General features: G+C 40.7%; 1 protein-coding gene and 2 non-coding genes across 3 annotated transcripts; all 3 read left to right on the top strand.

The window, feature by feature from the left end:
• Positions 1 to 10,422: 10,422 nt before the first annotated feature.
• On the top strand, positions 10,423 to 16,465 carry RPSA (ribosomal protein SA). The gene is made up of 7 exons (XM_003771949.3): positions 10,423 to 10,525; positions 11,309 to 11,475; positions 12,749 to 12,867; positions 14,774 to 15,019; positions 15,678 to 15,806; positions 15,969 to 16,134; positions 16,309 to 16,465. The coding sequence occupies exons 2-7, from the start codon at positions 11,343 to 11,345 to the stop codon at positions 16,401 to 16,403; spliced, it is 888 nt and encodes a 295-aa protein (XP_003771997.1). The 5' UTR covers positions 10,423 to 10,525; positions 11,309 to 11,342; the 3' UTR covers positions 16,404 to 16,465.
• Positions 12,524 to 12,677, top strand: LOC111721178. Its single transcript, XR_002770506.1, has one exon. It is a non-coding gene; the product is annotated as a small nucleolar RNA SNORA62/SNORA6 family (small nucleolar RNA).
• On the top strand, positions 15,165 to 15,317 carry LOC111721179. Its single transcript, XR_002770507.1, has one exon. It is a non-coding gene; the product is annotated as a small nucleolar RNA SNORA62/SNORA6 family (small nucleolar RNA).
• Positions 16,466 to 19,795: the final 3,330 nt, after the last annotated feature.

Raw genomic sequence — 19,795 nt, forward strand, 5'->3', positions numbered from 1 at the left:
TTTTACATTTCCTTTGCAATTTCAAATTTGGTCATATAACCCATTCATTTTTTTTTTTCTTTTTCTTGTAATGTGGTATTGTTTTTTCTGGGTCGGTTTAACTTCTCTTTGCATCAGTTCATATAGAACTTTCGCTACTCTAAATCCTTCATATTCAGCATTCCTTATGGCACAATATTCCATTACATTTAAAGACCACAACATATTTAGACATTCTCTAATCAATGGATATCTGCTTTGTTTCCAGTTCTTTGTGTGGCCCTGATTTTCATAAAGTTCAGTAAAACTGTACTGAAATCTTTAGTGTGTTTTTCATTTTCTAATGTCTCCTACTACTTTCTTTTGAGCAGTAGGCAAATGGAGAAAGCAGTGTTCTGATATTTAAATATTTCACAGAAATTCTAATGAGAAAGGAAGGGGCAAATGTGAGAATGAAAGGATTTAGTGACTTGTTGGGTTTGAGATAAGGGTTGGGTATAGGAAGGGAAGCATTTGATTTGTAAGTCTGTATCTTCATATATCTTATTTATATGATAGCATTTGCTATTGAAGCATAAAGGGTTAATTATCTCCTTTAGGTACCTCTGAAATTAGCCAAATTGCTGACTCCTCATCCACGAAAAGCCATTGATGAGTGGGCTTAGAGTAGGCAGAGGTTTACTGGAAGGTCCTTTCTTCTCCCCCTGATATTCCAACAATCAAAGATTGCTTTAGATTAACTATCTTCTTTAAAATGCAAATATCTCTTCTATATTTTTTTAGAAATGGCATAGGGAATTTCTTGCTTTGAAACTTCTTCCAACTCAGATCTGTATCATCTCAGGTACTTGATGTCTCAGAGAATTTCCTGAGGTGATAAAAGATAAGTTTCTCTGGGTTACATAGGGAAAATGTTTTTGAAAGAGGTGGAACTTTGTTGTTGTTAGTCGTGTATGATTCTTTAGTGACCCCATCTAGGATTTTCTTGGCAAAGATACTGGAGTAGTTTGCCATGACCCTTTCCAACTCATTTTACAGATGAGAAAACGGAGATAAACAAGTTTAATTGACTTGCCTAGGGTCATACAGCTAGTGTCTGGGGTCAGATTTGAACAAAGTAAGATAAGTCTTACTAATGTCAGATCCAACATTATCTACTCTACCTAGGTTCCCAGTTCATTAATTTGCCAGCGTTATTGTATATTCTGCCTTTGATGGATCTGCTGAAGATGTTGAGACAACACAAAAGACCTATTGGAATACCACAGTCTGTTGTTAGACTAGAAATATCTTGATCATGTCAACTTTTTCCCAGAGTTCAGTCAAAGAAAGACAATACAGTGTCCTAGGCATTCTTTTGTTTGTCTCAAAGTGGCAATACCCATGCAGAACTGCAGATTGAACTGTGCTCGAGAAAAGGTTGAATTGGGATTTTTAAAACCATAAACAAGAAAGTGCCCCTTACTTAGGATGTCTGCCAGCTTAAAACAATTTTGTGTTTGCTGACACAGCAAGAGGATTTCCAGTTTACTCAGAGAGTATTGCAGAGGATTGTTGGTATGTCACTCCAGAAGGACTTCAGACTCTAGAGAACAGGAAGAGGAAGAATTCTAACAACACTTCTAACAATGTCAGAGAGAGAAATTGTCAACATATGCTTGAATCAGGGCCTTCTTGGTTGGGCGCACAATAAAAAGGGGATAAGGAAAAAAACTAGGACCGTGGACTCAGCCCTCTCCATGAATCTTAGGACACATGTCATCTCTGGATGTCAGCTGCTTCTGGATCAATTTACTCGGGAGCAGGAGCTTTTTTCAGATGATTCAGTTTCCTAGCCATACAAGGTTTGGTTTAAACAATGCAATAAAGCTTTTCTCACAGTTCCCATAATGTATAATTATATTGGTAGGTACAGATCAGATTACTTAGAGGACTAGTTCTGAGAAAGCAACTAAAAAAACTTAAACATATCAAGTTCATCTAACAGAGGCAAGTAACTAACTGAACACTCTCTTAGCCTGGGGTGGGAAGGGTAGGGAGAAGATGGGAGAAGGGCCAAACCCAGAACAGTGCAAGCAGAAACAATTATATACAGAAATGATAGTCCCAAATGTTTCATATAGTTATCTGGTCCCTAGATATCTTTTATTGGACAATAGGTTTTTTTTTCAGGTCCACTTTACTTTTCTGGTTACAAATCTAGGGGTTTTCACTTATTCTAATAGAATCACTTAAATTTAGTTGTCTAATTTTGAAACTTCAGAGAACTTCAGTTCATATATCATTTGCTGATTCTATTCTTACTTAAATTCTGTACCTGATATAATGTTTGCTAGAATGCACTTGTAAATATGTCTAGTTCTAAGGCTTTTTCTTAGGAAGCTCATTTATGGTCTGTTCTGCCTTTTAAATTTATCAATTTGTTTATGGTTATAAGAGAAAACAATCTAGTCTTGTTGCTTTTCTAAAAATTTACTATTCCATTTAACTAGAAAACTTTCATATTATCTTGACTAATCATTTCCCCCTTTGGAGGATATAATCCCTATGTTATAATTTGATCATTAGTATAAATTAAAATGATAAGATATTCATACTTGCATCCTATTATAATTCAGAAATGTTCCAGTATCTCTATTATTTAATTAATTTGGTGTTGCATTTGCAAAACTTGATTATTGAGATTTGCAATTAAAAAATATCGACATGAAGAAAAGTTTTCCCTAATTTTCATGTCAGTTCCAGGCAAAAGTTATGTAAATGGCCAATTGCATTGAGCCATACTTAAAATCAGCCAGGGGAATATTTTTCTATTCAAGAAATGTCATTTTGGGGAAATTGAATGAGGAAAATCCTACCTCCACTCATGCCAACAGTTCTTTTTAGCCTTTATCATGAGAAATCCACCTATATTTTATGCATGTAAAATCCCATAGCTTGCTGGCATCATAAATCATTGTCTCAGGAGTCAAAGTAATAGCTAGATCATAGCTAATGGATAATAGTAAAAAAGAAAGAACACAGGATTTGGGTTCAGAAGAATTGTATTTAAGTCTGTGTTCAAGCACTTCCTAACTGTATTCTTGATCCAATCAGTTAACTTCTCAACCTATTTTCTCATCTATAAAAGGGGAACAGAAATGTTTAGATCTAAGACTTATATAGCATTGTAACATTTGCACAGTGTTTAAAAAGATCATCTTATTTGATCATCACAACCGCTCAGGAAGGTTAGTGGTATTATCATCTCCATTTTATAGAGGAGAAAACTGAGGCAAAGAGAGAATAAATATCCAAGGATCATGTAGCTAGAAAGTGACAGAGGATAGATTTGAATTTAGATCTTCCTTAAGTCTTCTGCAGGTTCAGCATCCTGTTCAAGGCACTACCTAGCCAATTACAAATAGGAATGCAAATAACTGTTCTTCCTCCCTCATCAAGTTTAAGGATTGGCAGTGTGGAAGATCTAAAAGCTATTTGCAAATCCTGGAGTCTATGGGCTCCTCCATAGAGCATATTTTTTAGGGACCACATAATAGTCCTACTCTAATATTTTAATAAAATCTAAAGCGATTAATTGACTTGTCCGGGGTCTCACAGGAAATGTGTGTGTGTGTGTGTGTGTGTGTGTTTGTGTGTGTGTGTAAAGTTTAAGTGATTTGTGCAGAGTCCCCCAGCTAGTAAGTTTCTGAGATCACATTTGAATGAGAGATTTGAACTCGGGTCCTCCTGATTCTGGTCATACAATGAGCCACCTAGCTATCCCTTTAGTATTTTCAACTGAGAATTCAAACCCATGGTCTTCTTCAAGTCCTGAAAGATACAATCTCAAAGGGCAAAGGACCTGAGAGAACGTCTTGTAAATTTGGATTTCCTTTGCACAGAGCATATCTTGCTGACACTGTTGAGTGTTATTTACCTGTTTTATGTCTCATTTGATATTTGTTAATTTTGTTTCTATCACATTCTCTAATTTGATTTTTAGAATTCTGTCACTTTGTATTGTGAGTTCTTCCAAAATATAATTTTTTCCAATTAAAAAAATGGAATGGCTTTCAGGTATGTGGGCACTTGTGACAACTATGATGATGTAAGAAGCTGAAGATATCAGCAAAAACTTAACTTTTAAAAATGCTCTGTGATCATGTAATTACTTGATGATCAACTCTGATGGGTGTGGCTCTTCTCAACAAAGAGGTGAGTCAGGCCAATTCCAACAGACTTGTGATGGAGAGAGTTACTTGTATCCAGAAAGAAAACTGTGGGGGCTGAATGTGATTCACAACATAGTATTTTCACCTTTTTTGTTGTTTGCTTGTTTTTATTTCACTTCTCATTTTTTTTCTTTTTTGATCTGATTTTTCTTGTGCCACATGATAAATGTAGAAATATCTATAGAAGAATCACACTTGTTTAACATATATTAGATCACTTGCTGTCTAGGGAAGAAGGGAGGGAGAAAAATTTGGAACACAAGATTTTGCAAGGGTTAATGTTGAAAACTCTTTGCATGTATTTTGAAAATTAAGAAGCTATTATTAAAAAATACTCTGGGGGAAAAGTTGTACATTCAATGAAATAGAAGACTTTCTAGCATTCATAATGAAAAGACTAGCACTGAATAGAAAAATTTATTTTTAGATATAGGATTCAGGAGAAGCATAAGGAAGTAATCAGAAAAGAATATAAGAAGGAACTTTTTTCATATAAATTTTATCTTTTTTATTTTTCAAAATACATGTAAAGTTGGTTTTTAACATTCACCCTGACAAAACCTTGTGTTCCAAATTTTTCTCCCTCCTTTCCTCTCCCCTCCCCTAGACAACAAGTAATCCAATAAAGGTTACCCATGTGCAATTCTTCTAAACATATTTCCACATTTATCATGCCACATAAGAAAAATCAGATCAAAAGGGAGGTGGGAATGAGAAAGAAAAAAAAAAAGCAAGAAAACAACAACCACAATAACTAAGGTGAAAATACTATGTTGTGATCCATAGTCAGTCCCCATAGTTCTCTTTCTGAATGCAGATGACTCTCCATCATGGTTTATTGGAATTAGCTTGAATCATTTCATTATTGAAAAGAGCCAAGTCTTTCATAGTTGATCATTACATAATCTTGTTGCCATGTACAATGTTCTCTTGGTTCTACTTACTTCACTTACCATCAGTTCTTGTAAGTTTCTCCAGGCTTTTCTGAAATCATCCTGCTGATCATTTCTTAAAGAACAATAATATTCCAAAACAATCATATACCATAACTTAATTCAGCCACTCTCCAACTGATGGGCATCCTCTCAGTTTCCAGTTCCTTGCCACTTCAAAAAGGACAGCTTCACACATTTTTGTATATTTTTTATAACATAAGGAACTTAATAAGGTCTATCTGTTTATAATCCCACATGGGAAGATGATACTTGTAACTTATCAGAACTTGGTTATTATATGGCGTTAGGAGTATATAAAGCAGAGGAAATAGGTGTAAGTTGAATATGAAGGGATTAAAAAAATAAAATTAAAGAGTAAGAGAGGAATATATTGGAAAATGAGAAAGGGAGAAGTGGAATGGCATAAATTGTCTGCCATAAAAGAGGCAAGAAAAAGTTTCTATAATGGATGGGAAGAGGAGAGGGAATGAATGAAGTTTACTCTCATTAGAATTGGTTCAAAGAGGAAATAACATACACACTTAATATAGGGATAGAAATTTATCTTACCCTTCAGGAAAGTAGGAGAAAGGAATATAGGAAGGGGGAAGAGTGATAGAAGAGAGGGCATATTGGTAGAGGAGATAGTCAGGAGCAAAACACTTTTGAGGAGGATCTGATTGAAAGGAGACAGAATAGAATAAACAGGAAAGATGAGTAATTAGTAATAATAATTGGAAAAAGAATTTTGAAGCAAGTTTCTCTGATGAAAGCTTCATTTCTCAAATGTATAAGGAAATGAGTCAAATGTATTAAATTAATTAAATTTTTAAAAAAGCCATTCCCCAATTGATAAATGATGAAAAGATATGAACTATATTAACAATACCATTACCAGGCACAAATCCCAAAAAAGATTTTTTTTTTTTTTAAAAAGGAAAAGAACTTATATGTAAAAAAATATTTATAGCGCTTCTCTTCTCAAGACAAGGGATGTCCATCGATTGGGGGAAATGGCTGAATAAATTGTGGTATGTGATTATGATGGAATATTGTAGTTCTATGGAAAAGGTATCTAGCACCCTGCCTGGCATATAACTGGACAAAGTGAATTTCAGTAAATAAAGGGAAGTGGGAAATGTCCCCTGAATAACCTTTTGGAGAATGACCAAAAGGAATCTTTATCCATTGATATTTCTGGCTTCCACACTTGGGCATCATGGTACTCTTAAAAAGAGCCCTGGTTTAGAAATCACAAGACCTCGAATCCTGTCCTAGTCCCAACTTCCTAGAGAAGTGATGTTGGACTACTCAAGTAACCTCTCTAAGCATCAATTTCATCGTCTGGCTTCCTGTACTTCCTGGTTGTTTCAAGTCCTATTCTTTTTAACCAATGCTCCAAATGTCAATCTGGATCCCTGAGCTTTTAAAACTCTCTCCATCTTTTCTGAGTGCCAGCACCTATTTGGGAGCGAGAGGGCAAGGGGAGAGGGTTCCTGTATAGCTCTGGATTCCAAAAACTACGTGGGATTCTCACTAGGAGGGCAAATTAAGCAACTTGGCTGGCTTACTAGCCCAGTGACTATAAATAGCCAAGTCCTCTAATTTCTAAGCCTCAGTTTGTTAGTCTGTAAAAATGGAACAAAGGACTGTTCACAAATGAGAAACTGAGTTAAAGAACTCAATGAGGTTCATGCCTGATTATTCTCACGTGGGTGGGGATGGGGAAGGTGACAGTAGGGGCAAGAAAAGCCTGGAGGGCAGTATCTTCCTCCCTGCAGAGGAAAGGCGCCCCGCCCATTCAGCCCTACCTTACCCCACTCTTCTAATCGGTCCCCTCGGCCCATCTGATGGAACACCCCGGCGTAATACCCTGGGCATCTCGGAAAGGGAAAACGCTGCAGCAGCAGGTCGGCCAGTGTCGAGGTCGTGAAGGCTGCGGGACTCTGGGCTCCTCCACGGAGTTTCTCAGGTGTAACGCGAAGGTGTTCAGCTCCCATTGGGTCAACTTGTCCAGCGTGCTCACCACGCCGGACCTGAAAAAATCCATGGTGGTCCGCTCCCAGGACTGCGGGCAAAGGGGGAAGGCCAGGGTGTGGGACACCCCGGGCTAGCGGGAGGAGGCAACCGAAATGAAAGCTACTGGGCAATCGGCCCAGGTTTGCCGGCCAGACTCTTGAGTGGAAGTTGAGAGGAAGGGTGTGTCAGTGCGGATCCAGCTCCCAAGAGAATGGGCTGCGAGGAATTGCTTCCCTTCTCCCACACCCTCCTCACTCCGCCACCCCGCTTTCCGAGCGTCCCTGTGGGTTTGCTTCTCTGGCTCAGGCTCTGGCTCGTTTCAGTCTCTCCCTCCTTTCTAATAATAGAGTGGTGCACCCAGACTATTACATGGGTAAGAGTCCTATAAAAGTAGTACTGGTCATGGAGTCCACTCTCACCAAAGCTGTGTACTTTTGACACTTGGAGGAAGAAGAATAGGAAGTGAAAAAGGAAAAGGAGGAGGTGGAAGATTTTAAATATAGAATAACTTGTTTATGCATTTACATTGTGCTTCACAATGTATAAAACACTGGCTCTGTTGTATACTGGTTGGAACCTGCTGTGGAAGTTTCTAAGATTGTTGTTTGTCCTTTGTTCTTGAAGACCAGGATATCAAGGAGAAATTAATTGGCTTTAAGTGAGGAAAGGCTATGTGATGTCACTTGCTTCATTTTCTCCTCTAGTATAAATTAGTGAAAGTAGATTGTGAGTAAAGACAGATATGAATCAAAAACAAAGTTCTCCTGACAGAAGTTCTTTCTTTTAAAGGATGAATTTCTCTAATTGTTCTCTATTTAATTGGTTCAAGATTTTTAAAAAAAAGGTTTATTTGCTAATTGAACTTTTAATTCCCTTTCATTAAAAAAAAAAAATTAAACCTTTATTCTCTCAGTCATTTCAAATTTTTCCAGCCATAGGATGATACAGAGGACAAGAAAAGTCCCTGATATCAAGGAACTCACAATCTAGTGGGAAAGACAAATAAATGACTATGTTTCTATATGTTTGTGTATATACATAGACATATGTGTATGTTTATGTAAATATATATTACACACCCCACTATTTATATACACACAGAATGTTTTTAGCTATCAAACCTTAAAACTTCACTAAGACTGCTGATATAGACCTTTGTGTGTATATGTAAACAAATTTGCCCTCAAATACTTCCTAGCTGTGTGATTATAAGCAATTCACTTAAATTTGTTTGCCTCAGTTTCCTCATCTGTAAAACAGGGATAATAATGGCCCCTACTTTATAACAACCTGAAATGCTAAGCACAGTGCCTGGCACATAGTAAACACTATGTAAATGTTAGCTGTTGCTATGTGTACATATACATTTGCCATTGAAGTATAAAGGACTGATAATTTCCTTCAAGTTTCTCTGAAATTAGCCATATTACTGAATCATCATCCACAAACCTCCTCCCACAATCCGTCTCAAATGGGTAAGCTTGGAGTAGGAAAAGGTTTTCACAGAGATTCTTCTCAAAAATGCCTCCTCCTGACATTCCAGCCATCAAAGATTCCTTTAGATGAATTCTCTCTTTACACAATGCAATTATCTCTTTGGCAGTTTTATTTTAGGAAACAGTGTAGAGAATTTTTTGCCTTGAAATTCCTTCCAACTCAGATCAGAATATTCTTAGCTACTTAAGTGTCTCAGACAACTTCCTGATGTGATGGAAGGTTAAGCGATTTTCTCAAGTTTGCACAGCTAATAAGTGTTTGTAGAAGATGGATCTTTGTTGTTCATTTGTTTTTTCAATCGTATCTCATTCTCAGTGATCCCATCTAAGGTTTTCTTGACAAAAATACCCTAGTAGTTTGCTTATTTTACTGATGAGGAAACTGAGGTAAACAAGGTTAAGTGACTTTCCCAGAGTTACACGACTAGTGTCTGGGGCCAGATCTGAGCTCAGAAAGATGTCTTCCTAGGTGAAAATTCTGCATTTTATTCATGGTACCACCTATCTGTTGGAGGTGAGATTTTCAGTTTTTATTCACTCCAAGGCTAATTCTCTAACCACAATGCCAAAAAGAATTGCTTCAATCCAACTTCATGCTTCATTGCTAGGAACAGGTATTGTAGAAAGGGGATTTTTGGAAGGGAAGATATAATTTTGGGGAAGGTAGATGTAGAAAAGCAAATATAGCTGCCTAAGGGAAATGGGGAACTTTAGGGCAAAGAAAAAAAGTAGCGTTTTTGCTTAAGCAAATCGATATTATTAGCAATCAGCATAATGCTTACTATATGTTAAGCATAAATATTAACTCATCTGATGAGGTGGGAGCTACAAGTCTTCTTTTACAGATGAGGAAATGATTAGAGGAAGTGACTTCTCGCGCTTTAATTAAAGCGCTAGTATGCCCCCATTATCGGGTGGCAGGTAAAGCTGGCGCTCCTGATTTTAAGCCCAACATTCATTCCTTTCAAAAACACGGCTCTGTGTCACAGCATCCAATCACTGCTTGTTGAATGAATCGATCTCCATGGCGACAAAAATCCAATTTGTGTCTTCGTTTTGATACAGAACTGGAGTTATTCCGCTTAAAAAGAGACTGGTGGCACTAGGGCTCCGGGAAGGATGCTGCTGGATGCTGTTTCCCGGAAGCCGCTCCCAGGCCTGGGTCGTGGGCCCCCTGGAGATGGGAGGGCGCGCCTAGCGGAGTGCACAGTCTGCAGAGCGGAAGCTCCCCGCGGGCAGGCCCTGCTTTGCCTTCGACTCTGAAGCCGGGCTTAGCCGGCGGTCGGCACAAAAGGCGGATTCATGCACTTCTTTCCTTCCTCTCTTCCTTCGTTCTTTTTGTCTTCCTTCCTCCCTCGCTTCCCACTTTTCTTCCTTCCTTCTCTTCCTTTTTTGTCTTCCTTTTTTTTCCTTCCTTTCCTCCTTCACTTACTTGTTTCTTTTTTCTGATTCTAGAGACTTTATAACTGAATTTAAGACTTTAAAGTAGACGTTTCTCCCGCCAAAGCCAGAAGACTGCGCGCAGGCGCTCTGGTTTGCGCTTGCGTGTTGTGAGGAGTGTGTCTCGAGGGAGGGGGGGGCGGCTCTTTCCGACGCGCACGCGCACGCAGAAACGTGACGTCTTTCTAGGAAGGCTGTGAGAGGGAGGTAGCCGCCATGTTCCTGACCCGTTGGTGTCTAACCTGGCTTGCCTCTGGAACGCCGCTCTGCAGTGCTCTGCAGTGCTCTGCCCCCTGGCGGTAACGGAGGCGCTTTGCTAAAGGAAAACACTTCCTGCGTTAGTACCGCCCACGGGGGCGGCTGGCTTATATAAGGACGTCATTTCCGCCCGCGGGTCCTTTCCGCGCTGCTCAGAAGAGGGTTCCATACGGCGTTGTCCTCGGTCAGTGCCTGCGCGCCGCTTTTCGGGGTTCCGCGGCCGCAGCCGGGGCGGGCGAGGGGAGAGGCGGGAGGCCGCGGGGGCTGTGGGGCGCTGCCGGGGTCCGTTTGGGGCCGGCCCGGGCTCCGCGCGGGCCCCAGGCCTGGGGAGCTCCGGCGCACGTGGCGGCCCCGCCGGACAGGGCCTCGGTCACCCCCTGCCCGCCTCCCGCTTCCAAGGGGAGACTCCGGCTGCCCGGCCCGGTCGGGAGGAAGTCCCATGCGCTTCCGCAAGGAAAGTCCCTCGGGGGCGTCCCCGGACGTCCGGGCAGCTGTCCGGGGGGCCGCGGGCGCAGCGAGGCTTGCAGCCGGGTCGCGTCGGGCGGGGGCCGCGATGAGCTGCATCTGTCAGAACCGCCGAGCTTCCCACGCCCGAAACGGCGCCCTGCGGGGCACTAGAGCTAAATCCCACTTAGCGCCTTACCCTGCTGGTAATTAACATTGAAATTAACAACTTCAATTTCAATTAACGTTGAAAACCTTAACATCCGTATTTATCAGGCAGGTTGGTCTGTCACTTTCTGCGTTTTGGCTCCTCCTGGGTTAATTGCAGTGTCTGTAAACCGTTCGCAAAACTAGGTAAAGGAGGCGGCCTGCCAACTTCCTACGCTGACACCGGCAGCTTTAGACAGTGCTGAGCTGGCTGAAGTTCTCAGATACTTAGAAATTGTGGTGGTGGGACAGCTGGAAGGGGCTTCTCCTGGGGCAGCCAGGACCTGGCCACTCTCATTGTTTCCTGCCGTTTCAGGTTTCCGTCGTAACTTTCAAGGGAAACTTCCACAATGTCCGGAGCCCTAGATGTCTTGCAGATGAAGGAGGAGGATGTCCTCAAATTCCTTGCTGCAGGGACCCATTTGGGCGGCACCAATTTGGACTTCCAGATGGAACAGTATATCTACAAAAGAAAAAGCGATGGTGGGTATTTTGCATAGGTTTGTGAGACCTGCTTATTCCCAGCAGATCCTGTAGGCACCTACTCAAGAAAGTGGCTGGGGCATCGATGCCCGTGCATGGTTTTTGGAGGGAGCCTTCTGTTTAGGAAATTGCTGAAAAGAATAGTAGTAATAGAGTGAGAGGTGAGTGTTTTCCCCATTTTGCAGATAAGGAAACAAAGTTAATCAAGTGATCATGATGGTAAGGAAATATTTCTGAGATAGGGTTTTGAACCAGGTTTTCTCACTTCCCATTTTATATTGTCTGGGAAGTTGCTTTTTAAGGGCTAAACCTCTTACTATACTGTGGTTTGTACATGAACTCAGTTAATTTTATATATTGTCTAATCACGTGAAAATCAATTTTGTAATTCAGTTGTGTTCTTTGTAACCCTGTGGATCAGTGTCCAATGGGCTTTTCTTGGCAAAGATATTCCATTGGTTTGCCATGTACTTCAAAATATATTTTGCAAGAGAAAAAGCATTGTAAATATAAGCATCCTCATGTTTCATTTTTGACTTAGTATACTTTTAGAATTGGCAGATTGATAGAGAGGTTGGGTGAATATTATTGTTTCACCATGCAACAAGTATTTATTTAATGTTTACTCTATTCCTGTTGCTGATACACAGTGTAAGTGAGGTGTGTGCTACAATCCCATTTTACATTTGAGGAAACTAGCAGTTAGGTTAAGAGACTTTGGCCAGGGTGTCATGTAGCTGGTATTTGAGGCTCTATGTGAACAAAAATCTTTGTGATTCCAGGTCCTATGTGTAATAGATAATGCAATAGCTTTTTAGAGAAAGTGAACTTTCCTTATATTTGAATTCCTTGAAATTTTGAGATAAGTTGTAAATAACTAGGAAACTGAGGATAAAAGATTTGTAGTCATCACAAAATGTATACATAATAGAAACCACTTTAGATTAACTTGGTTATTACTCTTGGTTATTAGAATATGTGAGAGGTTGGTAGAAGTAGGAATGGAAGCAAAAGACATGGAAGCAAAAAGATGTTTTGTTAATTCCAAACTGCACATTATTAAAACTCAAAGTTTAGGCCGGTTTTAGGCCAATGAACTTCTGAGTGTCGGAAGTGTGCTACAGTATATTGGCAGGATTTTCGCTAACACCAGTAGAGCTTGCCTCTGTGACTGGAGTTTGATAGTAGTCACTGCCACATGTCTCATCTTAGAGGGTGTCCTTAGGTGTAACATTTTAAGTTGGTTTTGAGAATTTGATTCTGCCCACCATAGGCATCTACATCATTAATTTGAAGAGAACTTGGGAAAAGCTTCTGCTGGCTGCTCGTGCCATTGTAGCCATTGAAAATCCGGCTGATGTTAGTGTCATCTCATCCAGGAACACTGGCCAGGTACGTGGGGCTTGGAAGGAGTTTTATGTTGGAACTAATATTTCACATTGATAGCTCTTCAGGTACATTCCCATTTGATTGTCTCAACAGTCCTAACAAGGTGTAAAAGATACAGGTCATCCATCATTAATCAATGGATTAAGTTTTTTAAGCTCAGACAGGAAGATTTGAATTGATGATCTGGAGTGCAAAGCTCTTTTATAACCAGTCTTTTTAGGTGTGCCAAAACTAGCTGGGAATCTAGAAGAACAGACATAATGTCTCTTGCTTTATCTCTTTGATCACTTCCAATGTTTATAATTTCTAGGGATCTTTGGGTGGTTTACTGTCATGGAACTGGAATGAGTGATTATTAAGATATAGTAAATATGAAAAGATGAGCTGGCAAAATACAAATGTAAATGATTTAGTGTTGCTTTATCCCTTTAAAAAAGTTCAGACAGGCATATTTCGTCTAAAGTTGTCTAAAGGCTGAAAACTTGAGTCAACTCACTGTAGAATGGGGGGAAAATTGTAAGTTCATGTAGATGTGTTCTTACTGTTGACCTCGTTAGTGTTGTATAATTTGTATAAGCTATATGCAGAAATCAAAGCTGGAACCCCATATGAGACCAATTTATAATAAAACCATTTCAGTGACTAGAATTTGCTCTAGATTAGCATTTATTTCAATCTGGAGGCAAATTATATCAACAAAACAAAACCTTACTAAGTATTTTTTTTTTTTTATTTATTGTAGAAAAAGTTTCCATGCAGTACCATAAGGCAACATCTCATAAATTCAGTATGTTAGATTTTCAATTAGTCTAAGGTAAAATAATAGTGTGTTTTTTTTTTTTTTTTTTCCCCTTGGACCTCAGATATCTAATTTCTTGGGGGAAGGGGGGAGTATATAAATAAACCAAAACCAGTCTTTCAAATTAAGTCACAAACCTGTCATTTACAAGCCTAGTTCTTGATTGAAATAATTAAAACATCCATTTTTATTCAAAGCGTGAAAACGTTAAATTGATCAATACTTATTTTTGTATTTAAAGATTTTCTCAATGTTTTTGGATGTGTGCTTTTAAAGAAAATTAAGAAGAATAAATTTATTAAAGCTATTAAGTTTATGAGCAGTTTTTTCAAACTGGCCTCTTTGCCTTAGGAGAGTCTAGCAAAATAAATTGCCCTGTCTTTGGATTTAATTCCATTGTGTCTGACAGGCTGTGGATGAAATAATTAATAGTCAGTCCTGAACACATAAGGTTTATCTCACTACATTGATTAGAATTTTTTTATATAGCTTGTAGTTTTTAACACTCATCCTTACAAAATCTTGTTACAAATTTTTTTCTTTCCCCTCCCCTTCCCTAAACAGCAAGTAATTTAATATATGTTAAACATGTGCAATGTTTTGATACATAATTTATAATTCTGCATAAGAAAAATCAGATCAAAAAGCAAGCAAACAATAAAAAAGGTGAAAATACTGTGTTGTGATCCATATTTAATCTCCATAGTTTTCTCTCTGGATTCAGAGAGAATCCTTCATCACAAGCCCATTGGAATTGGCCCGAGTCACCTCATTGTTGAAAAGTCACGTCTAGCAGAGTTGTTGATTATCTAAAGTCTTTTTGGAAGTTTTTTCTCTGCTGTTATCATTGGACAGATTGTTTTGATCACTTCACTCTGCATCAGTTCATAGAAATCTTCAGTTTCCTCTGAAACTGTCTATTTTGTCATTTAAAGTATAATAAAAAATAATAATCCACTACATAATAGTGTGGATGTGTATTTTTGAAGTTTGTTGCCAAAGAAGTTTGTGCCAGTTAGTTGTGTGTACGCGGAAGAGTTGGCGGATCCCTGTGTTGTCATGGAATGTAGCTTCGTTCCCCTGTAACTGGTTCTTCCCTTCTGTCCTCAGAGAGCTGTCCTGAAATTTGCTGCTGCCACTGGCGCTACCCCTATTGCTGGACGATTCACCCCGGGCACCTTCACTAACCAGATCCAAGCAGCTTTCAGGGAGCCTCGCCTCTTGGTGGTCACTGATCCTCGGGCAGATCATCAGCCTCTGACTGAAGCATCGTATGTGAACCTCCCGACCATTGCCTTGTGCAACACGGATTCCCCACTTCGCTACGTGGACATTGCCATTCCCTGTAACAACAAGGTATCGGCCAGGACCTCGCCACCATTTTATTTTCCATTTTAGTCTTGGGGCCAGGGGCGGCTGTAGTGTGCCACACATTGCACAGGGCTCTTCACAAATCTCATTTGATCTTGGGCTTTGAATTAGCTCTTGAAATAAGTGACGTTTTGCACACTGTTAGAGCTTGGAGCTGAGGCCAGTAGGCCGTTGAACTCACAAGTGTAGGCTGTGTGCTATATTAATGGCAGGTTTTTCGCTAACACCACAAGGGCCTTTGTGGTCCAATGAGTGGAGTTTGATAGTATTCTGTGCAACAAATAATTAAGATATTTTTAAAATGCCAAAGGAGTAAAGAATGAGAATGGGCAGTAGAAGGGGGGAATGTTAGCATGATACATTATTAGGTGGTGAGCTTCTGCGTGTAATAGACTTTACTGCTTCCTCCTTTAAACCTCGATAATTTCTTAGCCTTTGCCTTGCCTTATTCCAACTTTATGAATTTGCAGTTGAGTAACACTGGTTTAAGGTTCTCTGAGGGTCCTCTGTACCACGGTGAGCTTTGAAATGAACCACAGGTAGATGTTGATGTGCTCTTACTTTGTTGTGGGAGCTAGAGAAAGTATGGCAATGACAGTCATGAAACAAAGGAGTTGGCCCCAGTACTGTGTGATTTCTGCAGGGAGCTCACTCTGTGGGGCTGATGTGGTGGATGCTGGCCCGGGAAGTTCTACGCATGCGCGGCACCATTTCCCGCGAGCACCCATGGGAGGTTATGCCTGATCTCTACTTCTACCGGGATCCAGAGGAGGTAACTTCAGTAGGGATGGGTGGGCATTGGTCTTTACAGCTCCAGCCAGAGCACTGTGGGGGGAGGCAGCTGCCACAAGGTGGGGTGGGGTGGGGGCCTCTGGCGTCAGAGATGCTCAGCATATGTAATGACTGAGTGCCTCTTTTTTTTTTTTTAAACCAGATTGAAAAGGAGGAACAGGCCGCTGCCGAGAAGGCGGTGACCAAGGAGGAGTTCCAGGGGGAATGGACTGCCCCTGCCCCAGAATTCACAGCTACGCAGCCGGAGGTGGCTGACTGGTCCGAAGGAGTGCAGGTGCCCTCGGTGCCCATCCAGCAGTTCCCTACTGGTGAGTGCCACACGATCCCTGTGTAAGAACAAAGGGACCCTGGGGTTTGGGGGCCAGGCCAGGAGGAGAGTGGTAACAGAGGTCTTTCAGCTCAGCGTTGATCCCAAGGCAAGGGGCTGGGGGGGACGCTCCATGGGAGCTGAGCTCATACCTGTGCTTTTTTTCTCTTTTTAGAAGACTGGAGTGCTCAGCCCGCTACTGAGGACTGGTCAGCAGCCCCTACTGCTCAGGCTACCGAGTGGGTAGGAACCACCACCGAGTGGTCTTAAGTCTTACCTGGAGGCTCTAAGTGCTGGGAAAACACTGATGGAGAATAAACGTTGGTTTCTTATATTCTTGGAGTGGTTGCGTCCTTTACATTGATTCTGATTTTTTTTTTTTTTTGCCCCAGCTTTTCACACTTTAGGAGAATCTTCCTGAAACTTTGTCCATGTGTCTTAAAATGGTTTGTGATACTTAAAGGAATTTCCTTAGTATTTCTTCATTTGGCACAGGATTTACAGTAAGATCAAAAGATCAAAATGTGTTTTTATTGGATAATATGTCGAGACAATGCCAGGGAAATTTGGGAGTCTGGCACAAACATAAGTAATTGAGGTGTGGATTTAATCCTTTTTTGGCCAATATCATACTCTGCACCAAAGATTGAAACATTTTGATAATTGGGATTTAGTGACTTCATAACAGCTTGAGATCTGACGGGGAGTCCATTAGAGCCAACCTAACGTCACTTAGAAAGCACTCACTGTGGTGTTGCTCAGCCAGTAAAAGCTTTGGTGGTTTGAGGAATATCGGCTTGTCCTGTGTAGCCATGGCTGGGGCCCCTTGGATTTCCCAGGTCAGGGGGAATTATTACCCGATGGCTAGCCACAGCAAAGCCCTAAGTTGGTTTCATGTAGTCTTAGCTCTTTGTGTCTGAAGTCATTGTGCCTTTTTCAGAATATTTTGATGCTTAAAAGGATTGTGATGGTGGAAATCCATTATAATAAAAAGTAGCTATCACTGTTACAAGCATGAGTTGACAGACACCAGGTTAAGAATTTTTTTTTTTTTACCTATAGCCTAAATCCAAAGTGTTTTTAATACTTTGGTTCATACCCCTTTAATTATGTAAATAAAAGTATAATGGTGGGAAGAGGTCTGTGGAGGACACTTTCAATCCCTTCACATCAGTTCATTTGCTGATTCAAGTACAAAAACATGGATGCATTTATTGTGGAGCAGGCTCTGGGTGTGGGATTGAGCCATTTGTGGAATGCCTAAGAAAACTCCTGATAGCCTGGCAAATTCTTGAATGCCTTAGGTGTCCAAGGGTTAATTGAATAGTGGAACCTTAAAACTAGTTGATTGTACTAGTTGCTGGTTGTATGCCATTACACAATGTGTACTTGAAAGTGGCTGTTGACTCAAGTACCACAGGAAATGCCCTTAGTTTACCCATGTGGCTAATGATGGGCCCATACTTGTATCCCTCTGTTAGAACCTGAAGGCTGATTTGGGGAATGGCTTTGAGTGACTGCACAGAGCTGTCCTGGGTAAGGGTGACTGGCATTTGTTTTTCACCCAGAGACTTATTTTGAACCTTGGTTATTAGGGGGGTATCTAGTGAAGGTGGACCAGACCACATTACTCCAGTGACAAAGCTGTACCCAAGGAGGATTGGTCAGAGAAAAGGCTTGGGGGAGAGGGCGAACAACAGGATCTCAGTGTTGAATTATTCAGAGGTCTCTCGTGATGGGTTCTGTGTAGCCCCCAGAAATAGATTATTGTCCTTTTCCAAGAGGACCTAAGTGACATCGCTGTTTCACTTTGTTAGTGTCTGGCTGATCAGACCAATATGAGCTTGGAGTGCTCTGCCACAGACAAGACATAGATGATCCCTATGAACATTTGGGGTGGTGGATTCTCTTAACTTTGTGCATCTAGAGTTTCTTCTGAGCTAACAATTCTTTGCTCATGGAGCACAGCCCCTTCTCTGATGAAGGCATCCCATGGAAGTAAGGGGTCAGACAGGCAGATACAGGTTTGATGGGATTAATGATTGGTTTACATATTAACTAGGATCACTGCTGACCTGGTTTAAAAAAAGATTGACGACTAGATTCTTGGGCAAGTGCCAACTTTTCTGGGCTCCCATTAGCTCTAGAATGAGAGCATTGTAAAAAATAATGATGAGCATTGGGTTAGCAAAGGTTATAAAAAGTGCTATTCTCATTTTCCAGATGGGAAAATTGAGGGAGAGGTTAAGTGATCAGAATTACATAGCTAGTTAGTGTCTTGAGTCTAGATTTCTACTCTTCCCAGCTCTAGGTCCGGTGCGTAAACCACTGGACCACTTGACTGCTTGTCAGTCTCACACACTCCTACTTAGCTGGGTGACCTTGGGCAGAGCATCTCCCTTTTGGACTGAAATTTCTATAAGATAAAGACTGCACACAGGATGACCTGAGGTGTCCCTAAACCTATGATCCTCTAAAGGGCCAGGAAAATCTGCCTTTAAATCCAGGCCTATATGTGATCTTGGAGAAGCCAAGCCTGGGCTTTTTCTGCTTTCAAAGAGGGTGTTTGGACTAGTTTGGGCATCTGTTCTCATCTGTAAAATGGGAATAATGATGGAACCTTTATAGTGCCTGGCACGTAGATGCTATGTTAAGTATTAGCTGTTACAGTGTTTGGCACAATTCCCTGACCATAGTGGGTGCTATATAGACAGTGCTTAGCACAGTGCCTGGGCCATAGGTGCTATATGCATATTAGCTGTTATGTGTCTGGTACAGTGTCTGATCCATGTAGGTGCATAATACTCGATTCCTTCCTATGTAACTTCTAATCTCTAAATCCTGTAAACTTCCTTACAGATGAGGCTGAAGTTCAGTTAGGTGATTTGCCTAAAATCACACGTGCTAGTTGGAAGACTTAGGACTAGAACCCTGTTCCTCTAATGCCCTATCGCTCTGGCCATCTTCCTGTGATTCTTGGAGGAATGAAAGGCCCGAAAGGTCCCACCTGACTCCTTCAACCCAGAGGCAAGCTGGATGCCTCACTTGTTCTGTCTTGTGAGTCTGCATATTCCTATGATGAGAGCTACAAAAATGGGCTGCATTTCCTTCCTTGAGCACCCAAGAAGTTCCCTGACATCAGAAATGAATTAAACATAAATTCTGAAAAACTAGTCATTCATGGAATATTTTTAATTTTCTTTGTGGATGGACAGTGGTTTTGTCTAAGATGTTTTGTTCATTTCCTTCATGGTACCCTGTCATGAGGTATATCTTGATTTTGGATGCCAGGCTGATGGTGAGAACCACTTAGAATGACCTTGAGTCAGGAATAGGGGGGAATGAAGGCCGAAGAGAACCCAAGGACATCAGCTCTCAAAATAGTGGCCTAAACTAAAGTCCCATCCAAAATCTCACCTTTTACAGGAAGCCTTCCCTAATCTTTCTTAATTTCAGTGCCTTCTCTGTATTAATTATTGCCTATTTATCTTATATGTTTGGGAATCTTGACAGTATGGGAGCGCTCCAGACTGGAGCCTCTGGTGTTTCTGAAATCTGCCTGCTCATCATTTCTTATGGCAACATAGTATTCGATAATATTCATAAACCACCTTTTGTTCAGTCATGCCAATGATTTGTTGCCACAAAAACAGGCGCTACAA

Source organism: Sarcophilus harrisii, chromosome 5 (genome assembly GCF_902635505.1).
Source record: "Sarcophilus harrisii chromosome 5, mSarHar1.11, whole genome shotgun sequence".
In the NCBI taxonomy this organism is placed as follows: domain Eukaryota; kingdom Metazoa; phylum Chordata; class Mammalia; order Dasyuromorphia; family Dasyuridae; genus Sarcophilus; species Sarcophilus harrisii.

Excerpts from the sequence above, each read along its gene's own strand:
- RPSA (XM_003771949.3), top strand. The coding sequence starts at position 11,343 with ATGTCCGGAGCCCTAGATGTCTTGCAGATGAAGGAGGAGGATGTCCTC. Across the intron at positions 15,807-15,968 it reads TCTACCGGGATCCAGAGGAG|ATTGAAAAGGAGGAACAGGC; the intron begins GTAACTTCAGTA and ends TTTTTAAACCAG. Across the intron at positions 16,135-16,308 it reads CATCCAGCAGTTCCCTACTG|AAGACTGGAGTGCTCAGCCC; the intron begins GTGAGTGCCACA and ends TTCTCTTTTTAG.